The sequence below is a fragment of the Clupea harengus genome, chromosome 10, assembly GCF_900700415.2.
Source record: "Clupea harengus chromosome 10, Ch_v2.0.2, whole genome shotgun sequence".
Lineage (NCBI taxonomy): Eukaryota > Metazoa > Chordata > Actinopteri > Clupeiformes > Clupeidae > Clupea > Clupea harengus.
In genome coordinates, this window is record NC_045161.1 from 19,637,240 (window position 1) to 19,655,845 (window position 18,606).

Here is an 18,606-nt window from a genome sequence, read left to right on the forward strand (position 1 = left end):
CTGTTGCAGTTTGTCTGCTAACCTGCCCACAGATTGGATTTTTCATCCACTGGATATCTGAAACCCGTCGAGTTGAATTGTGGATGCAGTGAACTCACACGAAATTCAATTAAACTGTAATAGTTCTAGCCGAGTATTGGCATCATAAGAAAAAATACTTAATGTGTTATTTCTCAACTTGTCCTTGTAAAATGCCAATTACTGACCACGTTGATTTGTTTTCACTTAGTCTATTATCATGCCTTTTGTATCTTGTAATAAACAAGCTCTGATCGAATGTTAATATTTACAGACGTGAGTAGCTGCACGTACCGGGACTTCGCATGTCCCGCCTTTGGTCAGACTCAAGATTTATTATTGTCTCCGTTCTGAGCTTGTCGACAAACTTCGAAAAGCGGTCCTTGCTTGCACTGCCCATCAACATCCTGCAGGAGGAGTCAAATTGCACACGTGGAATATTGCCGAAGCTTTGATGGAATCGACTCTCAGCCAATCAAAATTGCGGCGAGTGACGTCGTTTAGTGTTTACTGACCAATGGATTTAATTCGAGGGATGTTCCTACAAAAGTGGAGGAGAAAAAAAAAGTGTCCAACACTCCTTACAAAACGGACTGTGAGGCACAGCTGTTGACTACAGATGCAGAAGATTTTCCTCTGATGCTCATTGAAGAGTTTCTTATCTGAACCACAGCGCCAACTTCCACAACGAGACTAGGTTTATTTAAGCAAATAAAAGAAGATGCCAAGGGTATTTTAAACGGCTTACTTTTGAATTGCAGATGTTGTGTCTATGTAAGGAAAAGGGGTTTCTTGTATGCTTACAGTCGTAACTGGAAAAGTGAAGAAAGGAAAAGGGGCTTCTGGTGGAGGGACGAGAAGGTAAGAACAATCTGATCGATTTGTTTAGATTAAGTGTTATGTAGTCTAGATTTTCCACACGACATATTGTCATAAAGTGGGAGTCTTTTACACATTGACAACGGGCCATCGTTTCAGTAAACTTTGAACCGAATAAAACAGACCTAGTTACTGTAGTTGTACATCTGTTGGACCGCTACTTCCTCTAATAAAACTTTTTATTGTTACCTTTTAGGGTGAACATTCTTTTCATGTAACATGTGGATGGTAGGCTACTATTTTCCTCCACTCGGCTGTAGCCTAAAGCCTGCCAGTCAACATGGAGTCTAAGTTAACCTGTAGTAGGCCTACACTAAAAATAATATTACAATACTAATACATATATGTAGTATAATAATACTATAGCCTACTACAAAAATAATATATTGAATAATGTACTATTGGCCTACTAATATCGTTATACTATAGGTCTACTTATATACTAGCGATAATGCCCTAAATTCCTTAAAACTAAATTTCGATTTTCGTCGGGAAAATGTGTTCAGTAGGTCTATGTCCTGGTTATTTGTGTTCCATATTTTCGAAGCTTCAATCAACAATCAAACTCATTGCTAGGGTAGGCTATGGGCAACAAAAATAAGACTGAAGTGATGGCATGGCATGGGCCTGCCTATAGACTACATTAGTATGGTATGGTACGTTATGACATGTCTACCGGCGGTTCCGTTTAAAAGGAAAGAGGGGTGACCGCTAATCTGCAGTCTTTGCCGTGGTGCTCAGGGTCACCATGGTGACAGAAGTGTCCTCTTGGATGCAAGTAGGATCCTGGGACTGGACAAAGGATTTCAAGATGTAAACAGACAAGCCGGGTTATTTTTGGAAGGAACAGGCAGGCTATTTGGGGTGAAGAGTAGTCTTTCTGTTCCAGAAGACTGAGTTCAGTACTTGCAACCATTGCAGATATTTTATTTATTGATTAAAACAATCATGAGGAAATCAAGAGTGGATTTTTTTCCAATCAGACTTTAATCCCTGCCATGACAATAGCAGTGAGTGTCACCACTCTGTTTTCAAAGGACCCTTTACCTCAGACGCGCTCTCTCAGTGTGACCCGTGTGTCAAGGGCACTGCAACTTTATAGCCTTTTTATATCCTCGGAACATTATCAGTGTTGACGTGAGGCAATAAAGGCTCGGTGTCACACAGGCCTACAGTCACCCCTTGCTCAGGCCTGACATTAAGTAAAGGGCTATAGTTAAATAGTGTGTTGGAGAGGAGAGTGGTTTCGCTGTATGCAAATGGAACATGCGTTGGGTACACGCTGCCCTAACCAAATGGCCAGTCAGCAAGCGTGCGGGGGTATGGGGTGTGGTGCCATTCAGCGGCCCGAGCAAGACACGCAGCGGGGGGGAGGCGGGCCGGCGGGCGAACGGGAGGGAGGGTTGCCCGCCCTGCTCTGCCCTGACCAGTGTCAGGTGATCAGCACCATCAGTGTACTCTTGTTTTATTCCCTCCTGCACTCTGAGACCAGGGGGAGACTGCATAGGCTGCACTCCTGTGGGCCACATGCCGGCTGTCAGGACTATATGGCTGCTGGCTGGATCAGACACAGGACACACAGCACAGTACACAGAGCACAGAGCACAGGACACAGAGCACAGGACACAGTACACAGTACACAGTACACAGTACACAGTACAGTACACAGGACACAGAGCACAGCGCACAGTACACAGCGCACAGAGCACAGGACACAGAGCACAGGACACAGAGCACAGTACACAGTACACAGGACACAGCGCACAGAGCACAGGACACAGCGCACAGAGCACAGGACACAGTACACAGGACACAGCGCACAGAGCACAGGACACAGCGCACAGAGCACAGGACACAGTGCACAGAGCACAGGACACAGAGCACAGGACACAGAGCACAGGACACAGAGCACAGAGCACAGGACACAGCGCACAGAGCACAGTACACAGCGCACAGAGCACAGCACACAGGACACAGAGCACAGGACACAGAGCACAGGACACAGCGCACAGAGCACAGAGCACAGCACACAGGACACAGAGCACAGGACACAGGACACAGAGCACAGAGCACAGAGCACAGGACACAGAGCACAGGACACAGAGCACAGGACACAGAGCACAGGACACAGAGCACAGGACACAGCGCACAGTGCACAGCGCACAGAGCACAGCACACAGGACACAGAGCACAGGACACAGAGCACAGGACACAGAGCACAGGACACAGAGCACAGGACACAGAGCACAGAGCACAGCGCACAGGACACAGAGGACAGCACAGCGGGCCGGGGCGGGGGCACGCCGGGCCGTAGCGATAACCACTGAAGGGCAACTCTTTCCCATGAGCTCCCACTGCTACACTGATCACAGGGGAAGGGACTGGGGGGGAGAGACGTTTTAATGAGGTGGTGATTAGAGTGGTTATAACAGTGTTTATAATGGCAGACAAGAACTGAGTAGTGGTTCGATGCATGATCGCGGGGTGACTAGGGTGGCAGAAACATCATGGCATCTTTGGACCCACCGATCACAGGGCTTCACCAGCGTCATCATCACCATCTTAAACGGTTATTAGGTCTTCCACTCGTCCCCGCATGGTTTTCCATCTAGCTCTGTAGAAACTGTTCTCTTGGGGTGGTTATTCAGTTGGTAAATGTGTGTGCATGACAGGGTCTGAGCACTTCATACATGATAGTAATAAGTCCTGTTACTCAGCCAGAACTGTCACGAGTGTGTGACCAGACAGTGTGTATCGCACCGTGCCGTGTACATGGCAGTGTACCATGAGTCAAATCTGGCCTTGATGCGGCCCTGAGGTTGCTGTCTGGGAGTGTGGCCTGGGGATGACCTAATCTTTGTCAGGTACGCTTGAGAAAAGGGGAAGGGAAGTCCTTACACAAAAACCCTTTGAAATAATTCTCAACCTCCTGTTCCCTTGAGCTTTTATTAACATGACTTTCAATAGGGTTCTGTGTTCTGTGTTCTGTGTTCTGTGTTCTGCGGTCGCATCGGCACCTCAGTTCCCGGGATGATGTGTGTTTTCAGTGGCCTCTTTCCACTGAAGGCACACCCTAAGCCAGACACACACACACACACACAGACACACACACACAGACAGAGACACTGTGCTTATTCTTCATGAAAGGCTATCTTCAGAGCTCGCCCCTAGTAAGTACTACAATTAAAGTCATGTACACAAAACCCCAGCTCTCGGAGAGGGGAACAGGTAGTAGAGAATGATTTGCAGCGGTTTCTTGTGTAAGCGGTTTCTTCTGTAAGGACTTCCCTTTCCCGTTTATAACGAACCTGATATAAGGACGGTCGTAAACCAGGCCACACTGCCAAAGAACAGATGGGAGACATCTAGGGGAACTACGCCGGATCGGACCAGATCGGGCCAGATCAGGGCCAGACCCTCCCAAGATGCACTTGCTCTGTGCAGGGCTCTGCAATTACATGTGCAATCTATACTCAAAAGGGAACTTAGGTAACTACCTCCACATTTTGCCGATAAAAACACAGTATTTCAAAGTTATTCAAATGTAGAAATTGAGAGAAAGTGAGACTATGGTTCATTTCGTTTTTGAATTGGCCATTCCCTTTAATATGTAAATATTGTATTACTTATACAAATGCAGCATGCATAGCAAGGTGTAAAAAATATTTAGTTTGAAGTAGTAGCATAGTTGAGAACCCAGTCAAACAGTACAATCATGCTTATTATGCAGTCCTCTGTACATTACATTTCTTTTTAAAAATGTATTTTCAGATTGCTTGTTTACACAGATACCAGTAGTTGAGCGTGCGATTGTGTTTTGGTTACTGTTGATGTTTGTGAATGCAAATGTATGCAGGCAGACAAAAGATAAGAGGCCAGTGTGCTTCAGACAGCTGGGGCTGAGGAATAGTCTGCATTAGAGAGGAAGCACCCAGCACTCATGTTTGATGTTCTTTAATCCAACATTTGTCTGCATGTTGTGCTATTAGTTTAAAAACAGATTTTTGAAAATAGCCTAGAGACATTTTTAGAGTGTTTATGTATTTAAGAGGATGTTTGTATTTACAGTACTGGCAAGGCGACGGGTTCTCACAGAAGGCTATGGGGATAAAGGCAAAAACAAGTTGAAATGTAATCATCACCCTTAGTTAACATTTAGCATAGCAACACAAGAAGATGAATAACAATGTTGACATACTAATAATTACTAATTACACAGATAGTTTGAACAGGCACTTAACCCAGAACTTTTGGGACTTACGACTGAAGTGATATCTGTTTTTGGAAATAAGGGGCGTTTGTAAGGAGTGGGCCGTGCCTGCACTGACAGGACAGGGCCTGTGAGAGAAGTGGAGCAGGGAGATGCTCATGCAGATAACATACAGACCAGGCCAGGCCAGACAGAGACAGAGATCGCCTCTGGAATGGAGCCGGCCATCGTGGCACAGGTCTGGCCCTGATCTGGTAGGGCAGGCCGTGTGGCACAGGTCTGGCCCTGATCTGGTAGGGCAGGCCGTGTGGCACAGGCCGTGTGGCACAGGTCGGTCCCTGATCTGGTAGGGCAGGCCGTGTGGCACAGGTCTGGCCCTGATCTGGTAGGTTCGGCTCTGGATTGGCACCGGTCCACTGCAGTGTCATCTATTATCTGTATCCGGGGCGTAACCAGGGACACGAGTTTCCTCATTTGTACTGAGTTTGTGCTGCTCTGCTGGGACAAGATGGAAAAGATAGGATGGTTTTTGAAGCCAAGGCCAGGTGCACAGTGAGGATAGTGGAGCGCCCGTGGAGGGAGAGATCTGCCCCTGTGCGTCCCTTCGACTGCTGTCACGCAAGCAAAAATGGTCCTTTATTTGATGTTTTGTTTACCTCCAGGGTTGCCGTGAAGGACCATGGGGAGTTTCAAGGGCCATATTCTGCCTGGCAGCTTCTTCCTTATTGCAGGCTTGTGGTGGTCAGGGAAGTTCTCTCTCTGGTACGCCACCCGCAGGAACAAGAGCGCCGGTGCAGGACGTCTAGCCACCCGAGCAATGCAGCGCCGCATGGAGATCCTAGAGGGCGCTGTGGTGCTCGCATTTTCTGTGATAGGTGAGAAGCGTTTCAACACCGCACTAATCATTCATATTTTTTTATCATTTCGTTAACCCACATTATTTCAGACTCTAGTTATATTCCTGTGCATGCTATTGTTAATACTATATTGGCCAGTGGCCGAGAGAGTGGTGGATTCTGGGACGTTTCTATTTCAGTGTATGGGGCATGGGTGTGTGCCAACTGCTCTCCCCATGTGGGTCTTCTCCCCATCACACTGGCATCCTGGCAGAGCAGTTTGTGGCAAACTCAACCTGCAAAATGATATTCCAGACTTGAACACAGTCATATCCCTCGTGAAGTGCAGACTGTTTTGAGGAGGACAAAGTATGTGACTATGGTACCGACTCATATGTTGGTGCCTATTCCCTCCTGTTGCGCCCCCCCCTATGGGTGTGTGTCTGACGCAGGTATCCTGGCGGAGCAGTTTGTGTCGAATGGGCCGCGCTTCCACCTGTACGACCGCGCGGAGCAGCAGTGGGAGCAGCTGATGATCTGGCAGCACTCCACCATGTACCTGTTCTTCGCCCTGTCAGGCGCCACCACGCTCACCGTCCATATGACCGACGTCGCGCCGCTCGCCCTGGACAGACTCATCCTCAGCATCGCCTTCTTCAATGAAGGTCACATGTTTACTCACACCGGATATGACAGAGTTTAACACTTTACTAATACATGTTTTTTCAGTTCACACCGGATATGACAGAGTTTAACACTTTACTAATATATGTTTACTCAGTTCACACCGGATATGACATAGTTTGCCTCATATAGTGTGTGTGTGTGTGTGTGTGTGGGAGTGTGTGTGTGTGTGTGTATGTGTGTTGTGTGTGTGTGTGTGTGTGTGTGTGTGTGTGTTGCTACGCTAACTAACCTCGTATTCCTCCAGGCTTCCTGTTCCTGCATCACCTGCACGGCCGGGAGATGCTGGACGTGCACTTGCACCAGCTGCTGCTGTACGCCATCTTCGCGGGCGCGCTCACCGCCCTCCTGGAGGTGTTCCACCGCGGGAACGTGCTCCTGGAGCTGCTGCGCGCTACCATGTGCATCCTGCAGGGGAGCTGGTTCTGGCAGGTGTGTGTGTGTGTGTGTGTGTGTGTGTGTGTGTGTGTGTGTGTGTGTGAGGCTGTGCAAGGCTGTGCAGGATATGTAAGAAAAGGTGTAAAACACTAGATGTCCTTGTCCAGACTTGAAAGATGTGTATGCCATGTGTATGAAAGATGAGTATGCCAGAATATCTGTTGTGTTTATAGTACATGTAAGCAAATACAGCCATAGCAACACACTTGTACACTTGTAGCAAATACAGCCATAGCAACACACTTGTACACTTGTAGCAAATCTGTGACTCTTAACAATATTGATATGATTGAATAATTCAAGTCCAAAACTGTCATATGTGACATTAGAGTAGGGAGAAGTGGTTCTTTGGGAAAAGGAGTTAGTCAGACTGGATGGGTTCCCTGTTCTCATATTGTGTTCTCTGTCCTGTTCTCTGTCCTGTTCCCTGTTCTCTGTCCTGTTCCCTGTTCTCATATTGTGTTCCCTGTCCTGTTCTCATATTGTGTTCCCTGTCCTGTTCTCATATTGTGTTCTCATATTGTGTTCTCTGTCCTGTTCCCTGTCCTGTTCCCTGTTCTCATATTGTGTTCTCTGTCCTGTTCCCTGTTCTCATATTGTGTTCCCTGTCCTGTTCCCTGTCCTGTTCCCTGTTCTCATATTGTGTTCTCTGTCCTGTTCCCTGTTCTCATATTGTGTTCCCTGTCCTGTTCCCTGTCCTGTTCCCTGTTCTCATATTGTGTTCTCTGTCCTGTTCTCATATTGTGTTCTCTGTCCTGATCCAGATCGGGTTTGTTCTGTACTCTCCCAGTGAGGTGAAGTGGGACCTGAAAGACCACAACAACGTGATGTTCATCACCATGTGCTACTGCTGGCACCTCGCTTGTGCTCTCATCACTGTCTCTGTGCTCTACTGCACAGTCTGCTGGTACGTCTCCCATCACTGTCTCTGTGCTCGACTGCACAGTCTCCTGCTATGTTTCTCATCACTGTCTCTGTGCTCGACTGCACAGTCTGCTGGTACGTCTCCCATCACTGTCTCTGTGCTCTACTGCGCAGTCTGCTGGTACATCTCCCCTCTCAATCTCCTGCTATGTCTCCCATCACTATATCTGTGCTCGACTGCACAGTCTGCTGGTATGTCTCTCATTGTTGTCTCTGATATGTTCCATCACTGTCTCTGTGCTCGACTACAAAGTCTCTTGCTATGTCTCTCATCACTGTCTCTGTGCTCGACTGCACAGTCTGCTGGTATGTCTCTCATTGTTGTCTCTGATATGTTCCATCACTGTCTCTGTGCTCCACTGCACAGTCTCCCAGTATGTTACTCACGGTCTTTGTACACACAGTCATGTTTTTTTAATCAGGTGTCGATACAATTCTATTCCATTATCTTCCCAGGACACATGGTTATATCACTGGAATATGAACTTTTTGCACATCTTTGCTAATGCTAACACTCCCCTCTGTTCCCTGTAGTGTGGTACGCTCCACATCTTTGCTAATGCTAACACTCCCCTCTGTTCCCTCTAGTGTGGTACGTTCCACATCTTTGCTAATGCTAACACTCCCCTCTGTTCCCTGTAGTGTGGTACGTTCCACATCTTTGCTAATGCTAACACTCCCCTCTGTTCCCTCTAGTGTGGTGCGTTCCACATCTTTGCTAATGCTATCACTCCCCTCTGTTTCCTGTAGTGTGGTACGCTCCACATCTTTGCTAATGCTAACACTCCCCTCTGTTCCCTCTAGTGTGGTACGTTCCACATCTTTAAATGCTAACACTCCCCTCTGTTCCCTGTAGTGTGGTACGTTCTACATCTTTGCTAATGCTAACACTCCCCTCTGTTCCCTCTAGTGTGGTACGTTCCACATCTTTGCTAATGCTAACACTCCCCTCTGTTTCCTGTAGTGTGGTACGTTCCACATCTTTGCTAATGCTAACAATCCCCTCTGTTCCCTGTAGTGTGGTACGTTCCACAACTTTGCTAATGCTAACAATCCCCTCTGTTCCCTGTAGTGTGGTACGTTCCACATCTTTGCTAATGCTAACACTCCCCTCTGTTCCCTCTAGTGTGGTACGTTCCACATCTTTGCTAATGCTAATGCTAACACTCCCCTCTGTTCCCTCTAGTGTGGTACGTTCCACATCTTTGCTAATGCTATCACTCCCCTCTGTTCCCTGTAGTGTGGTACGCTCCACATCTTTGCTAATGCTAACACTCCCCTCTGTTCCCTGTAGTGTGGTACGTTCCACATCTTTGCTAATGCTAACACTCCCCTCTGTTCCCTGTAGTGTGGTACGTTCCACATCTTTGCTAATGCTAACACTCCCCTCTGTTCCCTGTAGTGTGGTACGCTCCAAGCTGAGAAGGATGCCTCCCATGGAGATGGGCCTCCTGAAGCCCAGGGAGAGAGACGGGGAGTCTGAAGATGAGGTTTTGTGAGAGCCGCCCGCCCGTCCGTCCCGCACCGAAGACAACAGGCTCTCCAGTCAGACCCTGCGGAGCTGATGCCTCAATGTTACAGGGGAAAGCAGCCATGCCTGCAGTCAACCAACAGCACTGAACTCGTTTTACGGTTTCAAGAGTGGATTTGTCAGAATGCTAATTGGTGCTCGTCCTAACGGTTTTTAATGACAGACCATGATGTGTAATCTTGCCAGCCTGAGCCAAGTGTTCACAGAACTGCTCAGGAAGAAGAAAATATTCATTGAATTCATATTAATTTGAGTGACTGCTCAGTACAGCTTTTTGAAAGGTAGTACACTTTTTTAGTTCATCTTAAAGTTGCTGGAGGCAACACAACATTTTAGAATACTGAAACAAGCTGTCTGTACATCCTGATAGCTTTCATTAAAATAGACAATCTGGGATGCTCCTGTAGCCAGAAACTAAGAATTGTTAAATTGCGTTAACTAATCAGGAAACGTCCAGATGCATTGCCAGGAACATTTTATGTGTATGCATAGCATATGAGTGGCTTACTCTTATGGTAGTTAAGTCCAGCAGAAGTTAGCAGGAAATGTTGGCATCACTCTGGCAACAGTGAAGCTTGGTACTGTGCCATAAAGAATCCCAAACAAACTGTTTTCAAGAGACCAAAATCATGTCTTGCCAGGTACTGAGGGAACAGAGGGCCAGGGACAGGGATAGAATGTATATACATGTGAAAAGATGAACTTGAATTATTTTTGTTTCACACAACCAGTAATCTTCAAAAATCATTTAAAAGAAACAAATGCCACAAATTGAAAAGGTCCAGTTTGTAGAGCAAAGTCTTCCCACTCAGTCTGGGATTCAGCCTTTGTCTTTGGGTTGAATCCTCTCAGCTTTAAACATAATAAGGTGATCAGAGCTAACACTGCCGCTTTTAAGTTGTCATGAAATAATGATAAACCTATGCGGCACTATGATTTTCATCCAATCGATATGGAACTGTCCAGAGTAGTCATTGTTTTTTTATGTAAATTGTCCTGATGCAGATGCACTGTAAGTGTTTTAAATCGAATTTGAATATTTGAAAGTATTTTTTTTTGACTATTTATTGCGTCCGTAGCTTGAAGTTGCATCACCCTTGTTTTTGTTGCCCAAGGAGGACAAGCAGATTATTTTTGTTTAATATAAACAATATGTATCATGTTAATTCCGAATATTAATAAAACTGCATTTTTGATGGTCTGCCTTACTGTTGTGAAACTTTTCTACTTTGTGACTTTGTCGCGTTTATTTAGATATGACCGGTTAGACAACACGGTCAGGCTCTTTCCTTGTAGCTACTTTGGGCATTCGTCAGGTAAGGAATATGACGTCAGAGCCAAGAAGTTTCCCAGGTAGTTCAGAAAGTTCACTGCGAAGCTCGGTAAGAAGCAGGAGAATTAAAAGCGGTTTTCCACCTGTCTGTCACTTCAAACCCGGTCCTTCTGTCAGAGGTGTCGGGTATGGACAAACTCAGGGCGGTGTTAGGCGGTCGAGATGGCCACAATGACAACAGAAGTATTATAGAGGTAAGCAAACTTGTATTTTGCTAAATACGAGCGCCTATGTGGATGGTGCATAGGTTTGAGGCAAACAGTCAGGTATAGCCCAAGGATGAAGCAGGTTATCAAATCTGATCATCTCTACTAAATTAGGCTATTGGGAAGCAGTGTAAGGGTGTTTTTAATGTGTTTTCAGTTGATATTACACTAGGCTTGATGTAGCCTGTTAACTGGCCCAGTATGGCAAAAAATCGAATTCGATCTCCTTTTAGACAGCGAATGAAGCATCCAGTCTAGGATGGGGAACACGCGTGAAAGGATTCATCGCCTGTATGGTCATCGGAGTTGGGTGTACTATTCTGGTGAGTAGTTATACAGCCCCGTTTGCACAGAAGTAAGAGGAAAACAGGACGAATGAAATAAATGAGAAGGAAACCAGAAGAAGAGAGTCGTGGTACCGGTTTTACCGGATCTAAAGAATGTCATTCAGCGAAGGCTCAGTATCTTGATCATCCACGTGTCTCTGTTGTTGCTTTTGCCATCCCGTTCCCCGTTTATTTCACTGCTGATGATGGCATTTATTTTGCAGGGAGTGGGTTGCTTGTTTATTCCTAAAATCGGTCTGCTTCTGTTCATTGTCTTCTACACCTTTGGAAATGTTTGCTCCCTGTTCAGGTGAGTCAATAAGAACTGTAAGAATGTGAACCCGTCATGCATTGATTGGTTGCTGATACTCCACATCTCCATAGCCTAGTTGTATCATGTGGAAGTGTATATGCATGTCTTCATTGAACCATTGAATCTGCCCTCAGCACAATGTTCCTGATGGGCCCACTGAGACAACTGAAGAGGATGTGTGATAAAACCAGAGCCTTCGCCACTGCTGTCATGCTGGTGAGTCGAATGACTGCGCTGTACTCTCCGTTACCCACGTAGTCCGTTGGAATAATAACTTCTCTTTTGATTACGAAAACGGTTTTATCCTAATTAATCAGATTTGCTGTAATAAATTGAATGGTATAGGCTTCAGTTGTGAAGGACAAGACAGTATGACGTGTCGATATGAAAGTTGTTGCTCAGGGCTTATGCGGCAAGACTGCACTGGTTATGTCCACTAGTGAGAGTTAAAAATCCTATTTTTCTTTTGTTTTTTCCTGAAGACGTGTTTGGTGTTGACCCTGTGTGCAGTCTTATGGGTGAGTTCTTCTCTCAGGACAAGAATGTTCAGTCAGGCAGCGTCCTCCCAAGGGTGTAGTCTTTATTAAGATGTTTCCCATAGCTGCATGCTGGCTGCATGCAAATAGCCTTGCGTATCTTTGTTCCTCACACACACACTCATAGCCTTGTGTATCTGTGTTCCACACACACCCTCATAGCCTTGCATCTCTGTGTTCCTCACACACACTCATAGCCTTGTGTATCTGTGTTCCCCTCACACACTCATAGCCTTGTGTCTCTGTGTTCTCCTCACACACTCATAGCCTTGTGTATCTGTGTTCCTCACACACTCATAGCCTTGTGTATCTGTGTTCCCCTCACACACTCATAGCCTTGTGTATCTGTGTTCCCCTCACACACTCATAGCCTTGCATCTCTGTGTTCCTCACACACTCATAGCTTTGTGTATCTGTGTTCCTCACACACTCATAGCCTTGTGTATCTGTGTTCCTCTCACACACACTCATAGCCTTGTGTATCTGTGTTCCTCACACACACACTCATAGCCTTGCATCTCTGTGTTCCTCACACACACTCATAGCCTTGCATCTCTGTGTTCTCCTCACACACTCATAGCCTAGCATCTCTGTGTTCCTCACACACACTCATAGCCTTGTGTATCTGTGTTCCCCTCACACACACATAGCCTTGCATCTCTGTGTTCTCCTCACACACTCATAGCCTTGTGTATCTGTGTTCTCCTCACACACTCATAGCCTTGTGTATCTGTGTTCCCTTCACACACTCATAGCCTTGTGTATCTGTGTTCCTCTCACACACACTCATAGCCTTGTGTATCTGTGTTCCCTTCACACACTCATAGCCTTGTGTGTCTGTGTTCCCCTCACACACATAGTACAAAGCTCTGTTCTGCTCTGGGTCATTTGTTTTGGTGATGCATTTTGATGTGTGTATTTATTTTTTAGTGGAAAATCTTTATTCTTGCTCTGGTGCTTGTCATTCTGCAGTCCATAGCGTTTGCCTGGTGAGTAAAAAGACTTATAATTTGGGGAATTATAGATCGATTAACATTTTATTTGGCTTGTACATTCTTAAAAATGTTGATGTGCTTTCTGTGTTCACAGGTATGGCCTGTCTTATATTCCATTCGCAAGGTTAGTGATTTTAATTGGGTCTTGCTGTGTAAGATTGTTTGCTAAAGCACTTCCTAAACGCACATGCACAGAAGCACAGAGAGAGATAGAGACAGATAGACATACACACACACACACACACACACACACACACACACACACACACGTATTGATTAACAGGCAGAAACACACACACTCTAAATTCATAGTCAACATCGCTGTCCCCACAGGGGGCGCTCTGTCTGCATAATACGGTTATTTGATGGTATATTTAAATCTGTGTTAGTCCACCACAATTCTGAATATACCACCCTCTTAAACCACCAGCAACTACTATCCTCAGCACTTAGACGCGTTCACACACTCACACGAGTTCTGATTTTATTTCTGCGTTTGTGTTCCTCAGGGATGCAGTACTGAAGTTTCACACACTCACACGAGTTCTGATTTTATTCTGTGTTTGTGTTCCTCAGGGATGCAGTACTGAAGTTTCTGTCCATGATGTGTCGCATGTGCATGAAGCAGTCAGTCGGAGACGTCTCCTGATTCAACCACAGCACTGAACTTTTAAGCCTGCACTTCCCTTGGTTAGATAGGCCTACTGTTACATGTTATTGCAAGACTGGCCTTTTTGCAGGGCTGCATTTACATTTGAAATGTAGGAAATCACAAGTCATGTTGTTTACATGTCTGTGTAATATGTTTGAATTGTACATTTTATTGTTCTTTTGCACAGTTTTCATTTTAATACACTGACAGACCTTCTTGGCCTTAGGGAAATCTAGCGGTATATTGTGTTTAACATTTTAAATGTATAAAACTATTTTATTATTAAACATGGGTACACTTATTGTATGAGATGTGTATGTGATTTTAATGCACTATACTTTTTATACAGTATACATTGTATTGCCACATGCCAGGTAAAGATCTATCCCCTACTGTACAGGGAAGCACACAATCCCCCTGTTGTCACGGAACGAACAGACTTCAAGTTTTGGATACTTGGAACAGAGTTTATTGCACACGGAGACAGCCAGGAACACACAGGACAGACTACAGGTTGCAGACACAGAGATGCTGATACAAACACAGAGAGGCTGCGGGAGAATCCTCAACAACAGTCTCTACCCTCGGAGGGGCGCAGGCGCGTAGCACTGCTGGGCACTGGTGGCGGGAGCAGTCTGTCTCAGTTGGGAGCGCGCCAGGGCAGGCTGGGGCACACTTGCACACCATGAGGGGGGAAGAAAGGAAAAAGGGGGGAAGAAGAAAAGAGAGAAAAAAAGAAGGAAGGGAATTTGTATGGCCTAATCCTCCATGACTAAAGTTTTGTAATGTTGATGTACATCATAAATTATTTTTAAAACATTAAACTTCTGTTTTTATATGCATTACTATGAGAGCAGAGGTTTCAGGTTAGAGTCCCACCTTTGGCAGAAATTGAGGTTTGCATTATTTCATGCAAAGCTCATTTTCGTTATTGGAAATCACAATTTGTTTGCATATTACCTTTTATTAACCTTATATTTGTGAGATATGGATAATTCTACATTGAATATTTCAATACATACTGTATATGCATTTATGAGAGAAGAGTTGACCCCAAAGTTCCGGTTCGAGTCCCACCGTTAGCAGAAATTTAGGTGTGCATTATTTACTGCAAAGTTCAATTTTATTACTGGAAATCACAATTTGTTTGCATATTTCTTTTAATTTACCTTATATTAGTGAGATATTTATAAATCTTCATTGAATATTTCAATACAAGTTCATGTACAGTTATGTGTGAGGTACTTGTACTTGTTTCACAAAATATTCGTGTTCCAGTTAATACATCCTTCTATTCACAAAACACAAAAGAACAAAGGAAAAATATAAATCTTTGTTGTAAACAAACTTTTATTTGCAATAACAAATTCAACAACAACAACTATAGCATAATATATACAATATAATAATACATATCAGAAAACATATACAGAAAGTGGGAGGGGAAGGGGTTGAGGGGCACTAAGCCAGTGTCCATGCCTCTGGGAGGGGGGGGGGGGACAATGTATTCATTTATTTTTCATGCATTTTTTTATATCCTCCAACCACTGCTCCTTGGGAACAGCCTCTACAGAGGGGCAGTATATAATGCCCTTGTACTGGCTGTGTCCAGTCTCCGCTGTCCTGAACTGCCCGCATTTCTTGCGCGTGCAGAACACTGCAGGTCCGTTTTCGGATTGGAGCAGGAGCGGCAGAGGAGAGGCTGGCACCCAGAGCCTGTGGAGCAGCACCCAGCACAGGCCCCTGTGAGGTCACTAGACCCAGCATGAACAGCTGAGGGCCCGAGGATGGAGCAGGGAAGAGTTCTCGCTGGGGGCACGAGTTCACAGCCGCCGGTGCGATAGCGAACGATACCTTCCTCTTCATCTGTGCCTGGCCCACGGTGCTGCCAGCCCGGGGGTACTGGTGAACTGGGCCTGGTTTTTGGTGCAGATGGTGGGCACACATTAGCAGGGAGGAGAGGGTCAGTCGCCACAGACAAGTGGCTGGGCAGGTCCAGTCCTTGCACCACCACGTTGCCCTGCCTCTACACCCTCTTGTTGTGCCACTGTACCAGGTTGGGTGGTGTGGCTCACGTCTACCAGCTGCAGGGTGGTCTGCTGCATAACAGCCCCATTGTCTAGAATGCGCCGCCTGATCCTCCTGTAGTCATTCAGGATGAGATCTCATCTGGACAGAGAGAGAGGACACAGCAGCCTGTGAGAAAAGACAAAAACATGAGTGTGAACATGTATGACAGGGCACAGAGGGAAAGTAGTAAGACAATAAATGTTCCTGACCTGCTGGTTGGTGAGGGCCAGAGAGAGCTGGTGCCTCAGCTCCACCAGATACTCTGCCATGCTGTCAACTCGGTCCATGCCTGGCACCCCAGAGTCATCCACAGCCTGAGAAAGAAAAAAAAAAAACATAAAAACTGATAAAAAAAAAAATTTGTAAACAGATGTGGGACAAAATGCAGATACAGTGATTTTACTTCTTTACACACAATTATTAATTTACATAACCCAGACTCATCAGGAGAGGCTGGGACACCTGGCTGCAGCATGGTGGAAGCAGTCAGGGAGGAGCTTGGAGGCAGCAGCAGTCAGGTTCCCCCACCCACCAGTTCCTGCAGCAGCCGCTCCATAAGGCTGATGGCGGCCTCCACGCCGCATGTCCTCCTGCAGCAGTACTGGCTCAACTTCCTCCTACTTATTCTCCTGTCCACCAGAAGATCAGTAAGGGCTAGCACCCCTTCCTGCCTGAGCTGCTTGCTCCCTCGTCATCTGCCACAACAGAGCGAGGTCCCCTGCATCCCACTCAAAGGTGCATGCAGACAGGCAGCCCATTAAGGTGTGGTAGAGCATTTGATGATGGTGCCGCTGACAGCCAGCCTCCTCATGAATAGCGAATTGGGTACAACAGCGCCTCCTGCCATTGGCCTGTAGTTCCTGTCGGCACAGAACACTGAGAGATTTAACTCCCTCTCATGGAAAGCCATGCTCAGTCCCGCTCTAAATAAACAAACAGCCACTGCGCCACTGCGCTCAAAAACTTAACTCAAAAATCCACCTTACTTAGTTCATATGGCAAATTTCCATTCTTCGAAGCCACGGTGCCTAGGGTTGATTCTTGTCTTTCTACCTTTATCATGTGCCGGTGAGTTTTTATCTGTTTATTTGCCGTATATTTGATGTTAACGTTTGGTCCAAATCTAGTGCAAAAGCCAAGTTTTCGAATTCTTCTTACTCTTTAAACTAAACTCCAAATATTCAGTATGTTTATGGACATGCTGAAAGTTAAAACATAACTTGACATGCTGAAAGTTAAAAGAAGACATTACTTGTCATGCTGAGATTTAAAAGAAGACATTACTTGACATGCTGAAAGTTGAAAGAAGACATTATTTGACATGCTGAGAGTTAAAAGAAGACTTTACTTGACATGTGTAACAGGTGGAACTAACCATAGGAAAAAGTTACATTAAATTTATTATTTAATTAGTTTAGAACAATTATGTCACACTGAAACACTTCCCGCCCTGCTCATGACAATACTCTAACAGACACACCTGTCCTACTCACCGGTGAGTTCGTCTAACTGAAAAGGGCACAATAACCAGAACACAAAATACCAATGCCCCGTGCCAACATACACTGAATCCACTGTGTGTTAATGACCCTAGCAACATACGGTATGTACACAAATGCAATATACTCCAAGTCAAGTTTAACACTCTTACTCCTAATTAAATGCAAAGACATTCAATTACATCATTCAAACCCATAACAGAAGTTCGTTTTGCACAATAAACATATTTCACAATCAAAGTCCAATGTTTTCCACATTCAGTATGATATTCACTGCAGTTCACTGTTTTGCACGTTCAGTTCAAAATGGTCGAGCCACGGTCCTCAAGGTGTATTGAACTGTTCCCAAATCGGACATTACCGTCCCGGACACTTTGCTGCTCGTTGACAATGTGGAGTCACATGTGGCAGGGTAATACTCACGAACCACACCATCTGTCAGTGGCGTGTGAGAGGGAGGGAGAGAGGGCAAGTGAGCTGCGGGCACATCAAGGGCCCTGTAGTGGCGAACGGCTAGCTGTCCAAGTTCCCTGGCCTGGTGAAGTCTCCGACGTTGGCGACGAGCTTGTTTCTAAATGTTTAACACTTCACTAACTAGCGAGGACATTCCGCCTCACACTACAACGTGCTATACTTTTTGACAGCGACACCGGGTGATCTTCAGTGCTGGTGGTGTAGACTCCTTCTTCACTCCAACCGTAATTATTCCGTAACAGGGACACTAACAAACTTAATAAACTCAGAGCTAAACTTACAACTAACTGACTTATCTTCCTGTTATTCACTCACAATAACGTGGGAACTCTACGGGCGCCGCCATCTTCTCTCTCGTCATTCTCCGTCTGCCGCTTGTCCCGCCCCCTCCTCTCTCTCCATTCGCCCGCGCACCAACTCTCCAGTCACTGATTGGCTGGCTATATACAAGTTCTGTTGGGGCTATTGGGTACCCCTACACATGCTGAAAGTTCAATCATGAGCCCTCTCTGTGTCTCTTCTCTTTGCACTTGACAATGCATTACTGTTCCGCTCTAAACAGTCAAATGCGCCACTGCGCTCTAAAACTCATAAATCCACCTTACCCATCCTACCACACCCTTAGTTCATATGGGCAGTTTCCATTCTTCGAAGCCACGGTGTCTAGGGTAACACCATTAGG

At 45.7% G+C, this 18,606-nt stretch overlaps 2 protein-coding genes across 2 annotated transcripts; both read left to right on the plus strand.

Moving 5' to 3' along the window:
* The first annotated feature begins 551 nt into the window (after positions 1 to 551).
* tmem45a (transmembrane protein 45a) lies at positions 552 to 10,721 on the plus strand. The gene is made up of 6 exons (XM_031574310.2): positions 552 to 879; positions 5,770 to 5,982; positions 6,396 to 6,608; positions 6,875 to 7,059; positions 7,830 to 7,972; positions 9,392 to 10,721. Exons 2-6 carry the CDS (start codon positions 5,787 to 5,789, stop codon positions 9,486 to 9,488), a joined length of 834 nt encoding a protein of 277 aa, XP_031430170.1. The 5' UTR covers positions 552 to 879; positions 5,770 to 5,786; the 3' UTR covers positions 9,489 to 10,721.
* A 63-nt stretch (positions 10,722 to 10,784) lies between these two features.
* sft2d2a (SFT2 domain containing 2a) lies at positions 10,785 to 14,187 on the plus strand. The gene is made up of 8 exons (XM_012828242.3): positions 10,785 to 11,047; positions 11,293 to 11,382; positions 11,610 to 11,695; positions 11,833 to 11,914; positions 12,181 to 12,216; positions 13,165 to 13,223; positions 13,324 to 13,353; positions 13,806 to 14,187. Exons 1-8 carry the CDS (start codon positions 10,982 to 10,984, stop codon positions 13,876 to 13,878), a joined length of 522 nt encoding a protein of 173 aa, XP_012683696.1. The 5' UTR covers positions 10,785 to 10,981; the 3' UTR covers positions 13,879 to 14,187.
* The last annotated feature ends 4,419 nt before the right edge of the window (positions 14,188 to 18,606 follow it).

Coding starts and splice junctions, on each gene's coding strand:
- tmem45a (XM_031574310.2), top strand. CDS start 5,787: ATGGGGAGTTTCAAGGGCCATATTCTGCCTGGCAGCTTCTTCCTTATT. Junction 5,983..6,395: donor GCTCGCATTTTCTGTGATAG/GTGAGAAGCGTT, acceptor TGTCTGACGCAG/GTATCCTGGCGGAGCAGTTT. Junction 7,060..7,829: donor AGGGGAGCTGGTTCTGGCAG/GTGTGTGTGTGT, acceptor GTCCTGATCCAG/ATCGGGTTTGTTCTGTACTC.
- sft2d2a (XM_012828242.3), top strand. CDS start 10,982: ATGGACAAACTCAGGGCGGTGTTAGGCGGTCGAGATGGCCACAATGAC. Junction 12,217..13,164: donor CCCTGTGTGCAGTCTTATGG/GTGAGTTCTTCT, acceptor TTTATTTTTTAG/TGGAAAATCTTTATTCTTGC. Junction 13,354..13,805: donor TCTTATATTCCATTCGCAAG/GTTAGTGATTTT, acceptor TGTGTTCCTCAG/GGATGCAGTACTGAAGTTTC.